Raw genomic sequence first — 5,782 nt, 5'->3', positions numbered from 1 at the left:
TCTCTCTCAGCTCTTGCAACGGCGACCACAGTTGTTGCAGGTTTTGTTTGCGATAGTAGAATGAAGAGTGATAAAGTAAACGGTGGGATCAGGGTCTTCAATGGCTAGGAGATTTCTGAGATCGGTAGTGGCGGTGGCAGCGGTGATAAAGGGCTTAATGTTCACTGGAGGTTGAAGTGGAATCAGAATAGTGGAGTGAATGGGAGGAGGAAGACGTCGAACGAGAGAAGGTCATTTCAGATGAGGAAGATGAGATCTGAATTGTAAGCATTGAGCCCACTTTCCAAAAAACCTCTACGACAGAAATTGAAAGTGACGTTGCAAATGAGTATATTGTAAGAGAGTACGCATTTTAATTTCCCAAGGCAAATAGTACAACATGCCTTAAGGGTATTTTAGCAGATTCAGGTACCTTTTCCCTATGAAGTTAGATGCAAATCCAAATATTGGAATTAAATTAATTAAATCCAACAATTCTCACCTCGCTAGTATACCCTATTTTTGAATAACCTGTTAACATGCCTATCCCTCTTCCATTTTAAAAATATGAAAAAAAAAATGCCAATATTGAATCCCAAACATGAATCATAAGTGATTTTGAAATCAGATACTCATGGGCAATTCAATTTTGATTTAATACAGTGAAGGCATGTCCTTGTACATGTGTTTATCTATCTTTCCATAAAATTTCAGCTTCATCAATCAAATGTTCATATAAATATATCTATAAAGAGAAATTCAACCCCATCATTTATTTATGTAATCGTGTGTATGGAGAAAAACTCAACCCTGTAAAGTGTTTGGTTGGAAATATATAAAAAAAGTGACAATTTTCCCAAGTCACAGGGTGTTGATGGTGTTGAGATTGGTACGAATAATAGTCAAGGGTAGTTCAGTTGGGTAGTCTCAACGATTCCTCAAATAAGGTGCTCTACAAAAAGTATGGAGAAAAATGGAGCCAAGTATATATTAAGTATCAACACCTGTCTCTTTTACTTTCAAATGCCCCTTCACACCATTTAATTAAAGGTAATTTATAACGCCACCCCCTGAAGAATATCACAATTATAAGACCACCCCCTCTGTTTCACCAAATTAGACTTAGACCCCCTACTATCGGTCACTGTTAAGGAATATACCATAAATGTTGATATTAGCAATTATCTATTATTTTAAATACCAAAATACCCTTATTAAATATGAAGCACCTAAAATACCCATCGCTTCCCATCTTAGGTCACCGGTGAGAAAAAGTAGTCACCGAGCTAACCTTCTTTCATGGGCTCGTCATCTTGCTCACGGTGGAAAATTTTGAACCATATCGATCCATCCATTCAATCTCTGGACAGAGTTCAAGCACTTCTTTGCATCAAAGTTGCGCTTCTTTGCTTGCAACGCTCGCCTGCGCATCGACCCTTCATGAAAGAAGTGGTGGCGATGCTTTTTGGTGAGTCTAAGCCTCTTCACCTACCTATTGAATTCTCCCCTTCACCACCCTTTAATTTCCAGTACAAGTCTCGAAAGAAGGCTCGGGTAATTAATTGGCATACCATTGTTGTAGCTAATTTCACCTCCTGGCATCCTTGCCGCTGACGTGCGGTTGGGTGGATACACCACCACACCTTCTCTTTGGTTCCTATTGCTGATCACTTTTCCATTTTCGCTCACCATGTATGGGTTTGACCCTCAAAGCATTTGACACAGGTGCTCCAAACTTGTCCCCAAAGTAAACCAGTTCGTGAACATAATCATTGTTGAGCATAGAGCTCAATCTAGAACTACCGATACAAAGAGAGCCACCACAGACTTCGTCGACGTTTTACTTTCTCTTCAAGGACCTGATAAGTTATCGGAACCCGACATGATTGCCGTCATCTGGGTAAGCAGTTCCTCACTTCTGTTTCGTTTGTTAATTTGTTTAATCCCTTTCAAATACTTCTAATTTATAAAAATGAAAACCCCATAAAATTTTAAAAAGGAAGAAGACGCCAAAGAAAGAAGCGGATTTGGATGTCCATACTAGCTTTTCTGTGGGCTTTGGACACAAACTGGGATTCAAAACCCCTCTGAACTCTGAAGGTCTTCGTTTCAATAGTAATTAAATGCCTTCTTCATGTTTTTTTTTTATAGGAGATGATATTTAGGGGAACGGATATGGTGGTTGTTCTGATAGAGTGGATACTAGCGAGGAAATCCAATTAAAAATCCACGAAGAGCTCGACAGAGTAGTAGGGAAGTCCCGACCGGTGACGAAAGAGGATACCCGGTCTATGCTACTTAAATATTGCTGAAGAGAAAGACATAAGGAGCATGAAATGGTAAAATGGTAAATAGGGGTATTTTTTGAATAATAAAAATGAGTAATTTCTCAGTGTTTTACTCATAAGGGTAAAAACGTCATTTCATAGAATTCCTTAATAGTGACTGATAGTAAGGGGTCTGAGTCTAATTTGATGAAAGAGAAGGGGTGGTCTTATAAATGTGACATTCTTCAAAGGATGATGCTATAAATTACCCTTTAATTAATGGTAGAAAATAAAAAACATATTGCGCTTGCACCTAACATGTAAAATGCAAGTGAACTGATCTCAAACTCCGGTGCTTCTTTGCCTACCTTAGTTCTCACTTGACCAAAACTTCTTCATCTTACCTTATTTTTCACATTAGCCAAAGGTTATATTTGGACGTCAAGAACAGAAAAAATTTTGAATTTGATTTAATTTTATTATATTTTTCTACTATTTTCTTTTCTTTCCTTGGCAATGACGCGTCGAAACCTAGTCCACCCACCTCCTGATCTCCAGCGATCCCATCTATAACACAGGGGGTGTTCCCGAGGCATGGACGCCACACTCCTCTTCACCTACTCCGAAAAAGCCTAAATCCCCAATTCCCCTTCTCCCTTGTTCTATCTCAGTTTTGGCCTTACAAGATCGACGGAGTTAGTTCATCGCTTAACTTGGTAGGATCGAGTGACAGACTATTTCGATTCCAGAAAAAAGGTTTGGGCAAACAATGGCGTCGATGATGAATATGGTGGGGGCTAGTTTCTCCTATGTTTCATCCTCCATGAAGAAGCCTCACCATCGCAGTGGAGCAATTGGATTTGAAACACACTCTCCTTCTTCGATGAGGCAGAATCAGAAACAGAGGCGTTCCGTTGTGGTCAAAGCCGAAACCATAAACCCGGAGATCAGGAAAACCGAAGCGAAAGTGGTCGATTCTGTGGTCATCGAAGAGCTCGCAAAACCCCTAACCGCCTACTGCAGGTTAGCCTAATTTCCCTCTCTAACATCTCTCTATGCTCTATTCTGCACGTATTCTCTTGTCCCTCACAAAACCCAGAGATAGAAAATGGGAAGAAAGGTTAACGGTGGTGAGTTGTTGGTTGTGGGTTGTGGGTTGTGGGTTGTGGGCAGGTGCTGGAGATCGGGCACTTTTCCCCTCTGCGACGGAAGCCATGTGAAGCACAACAAAGCTACTGGGGACAACGTCGGCCCTCTGCTCCTCAAGAAGCAGAAGTAGCCACTGTTGTGGTAAACACTAAGCTATGCTTCCTCACCTTCTTCTCCAGATAATTGGATTTTATTCACCTCTGAATTGAAATGTATCAGTCTCTATATGTATATCAAAATTTTCTATCTAAGGTTACGGACAGGGTTGAATGGGTGGTCTCATCATCTGTGTGCTACTGCCTCTGGGCTAAACCCAATGGTTTGAGAACTACAAATTCACTTCTGCTTTAAAAACTAATCTCTAGAGTCCAGATTCACCCTTTTATTTCAAGACTTTTTGTATTGAACAAAAAAAATAATAATCCCAAAAATTATGCTCTTAAAGTCTTAATCTTCACTCTCAGGGGAAGAAGGGGAAATTGGCCAAACGGGCATTATCATTTTAGTTTAGTACAGGAATATTTTAGAGTAAATTGATGCTAGTCGGGGCCCAGGGGGCTTCTGATGTGCCTGTGCAGTAGCTTCCAACCACAGAATATGGTGAGCCCCCAGCGTACTACAGTTGCAATTCCACTTCAACTAATTGGATAAAAACCTAATTGAATATCAGTATTTCAGATATCCAATGCTGATGTTTAAGAGTTATATTTAATTATAGTTAATAAGCTTATATCATAACTATCAAGAAAAAAAAAGGGTTGATGTTTGATTATTTGTATGTTTAGGAATATATATTCAATTATTTGTATGCTTGGAAGTTATTTGCATTTGGAGTGTCGTGTGATTGTAGTATCCCTTCAAAACTCTTAAAGGCCCTGTTTGTTTAGAGGGGTTTTGTTGGGGTGGGATTTAAGGGGTGGGATAGTTGTACGAACTATACCACCCCAGCAATATTTAAGATGTTTGTTTAGAAGGGTGGGATTTTGGGGAAACATGTGAACAGTCCTTGTTGGCCCACATGGACATCAATTTCTCCCACCCCAGCCCTCACCAAAGTCCCACCAAATTGGTGGGACTTTGGTGGGGACTTTTGCAAACCTCCATCATCCCTTCTTCTGAAGTTGCTGCAACTGAACACAAAACTATCGTCAACAGTATCAGCAACACCAACCCAGCGGCAGCGACTCCATCTCTACTCCCACTGCCGGTAACTCGGTTGCCTGTATATTTTCCAGTCCCCTTCTTCTTCTTTTTCTTCTCCTGCTCCACTTCCTCTGTCTCTTCCTTCTTCTTCTTTTGTCTCCTTCTTCATCTTTTGTCTACTTCTCCTCGTCCTTTGCTTCCTCTGTTTCCTTCTTTTTCTGCCTCCTCCATCTTCTTCATCTGCAACCCTAATGAATTCTTTGTATTGGCAATCCACTTTGGAGAAATTAGTATCATGAATTGTTGTTGTTAGGTTATGCGGTATGGGAACTTGCAATATAGATCAGTCATATTAATCAATTACCTGCAATTTTCTTCCATTGTTGGAACCTTTGCCTTCACCCTGGCCCGATTAAATCACAGTGATGCTAATGAATCAGGAAGGAAGGGTTGCCCCGACAACGAAGGCATTCAAAGGCGATGCTGACGGTGGAAATTACCCAAGAGAATTTAGGTGTCGATGGTGAAGATGAGGAAGTAAGAGAGGAGGACTGACTGGGGAGCGATTTGGGTCTCTTTCTCTTTTTCTAGCAGTAGTTGTGGAAACAGGGATTCAACATCAAGCGTTGCCTCAGATCACTCTTTCACTCTTTCTCTTTCCTTCTCTCCATCTATCTCCTCTAACCAAATTTGTTGGGGTGGGACTTTCTCATTTTACCTCAATTTTATTTTCCTGTCTTTCACCCTACTAACATGTGGGTTCAATGTTGACAACATTCCCACCCCCAACTCCCCTCTAAACAAACATGCCTTGTTTGTTTTGAGGGGTTCTTGGGGTGGGATAGTTGTTAGGTTGGGGCCCACATGTCGATGGGGTGAAGAACAGGAAAGTAAAGTTGTAGAAAAGTTAAACTCTCCCACCCCCAAATGATGTTTGGTTAACTGTTGTGGAGAAAAAAATGGGAGTGAGAGGACGGTGAAAGAAAAGAGAAATTGCACAGACTGCGTGGAGTTGCAGAGATGAAATTAGGGCTGCAAGACTGAACATCTTCTTTCTTCCCGCTCCGATGGGGTGCGGCTATAGTTGATTAGGGTTAGGAAACCCTATGTGATTCTGAACTTGAAGATCGAAGTACGAGGAGTGAAATTTTCTTCTATCATTGAAATCGAAAGTTGCGAAAGTTGCAAATTTGCAGAGACTATCGCATCCTCTACATTTTCTCAGGGCTGAACAAGAATGGTTT

General features: G+C 40.8%; 1 protein-coding gene across 1 annotated transcript; it reads left to right on the top strand.

Moving 5' to 3' along the window:
• Nucleotides 1-2,814: 2,814 nt before the first annotated feature.
• On the top strand, nucleotides 2,815-3,846 carry LOC122081352 (CDGSH iron-sulfur domain-containing protein NEET). The gene is made up of 2 exons (XM_042648437.1): nucleotides 2,815-3,269; nucleotides 3,420-3,846. Exons 1-2 carry the CDS (start codon nucleotides 3,016-3,018, stop codon nucleotides 3,523-3,525), a joined length of 360 nt encoding a protein of 119 aa, XP_042504371.1. The 5' UTR covers nucleotides 2,815-3,015; the 3' UTR covers nucleotides 3,526-3,846.
• The last annotated feature ends 1,936 nt before the right edge of the window (nucleotides 3,847-5,782 follow it).

The sequence above is a fragment of the Macadamia integrifolia genome, chromosome 6 (assembly GCF_013358625.1).
Source record: "Macadamia integrifolia cultivar HAES 741 chromosome 6, SCU_Mint_v3, whole genome shotgun sequence".
In the NCBI taxonomy this organism is placed as follows: Eukaryota; Viridiplantae; Streptophyta; class Magnoliopsida; order Proteales; family Proteaceae; genus Macadamia; species Macadamia integrifolia.
The sequence above is the reverse complement of the archived record's forward strand: the minus strand, read 5'-3'. Positions and strand labels throughout refer to the sequence as shown.

Bases quoted from the DNA above. Each gene is read 5' to 3' on its own strand.
- LOC122081352 (XM_042648437.1), top strand. From the start codon at position 3,016: ATGGCGTCGATGATGAATATGGTGGGGGCTAGTTTCTCCTATGTTTCA. The intron at 3,270-3,419 runs GTTAGCCTAATT...GGTTGTGGGCAG, and splicing joins CCCCTAACCGCCTACTGCAG to GTGCTGGAGATCGGGCACTT.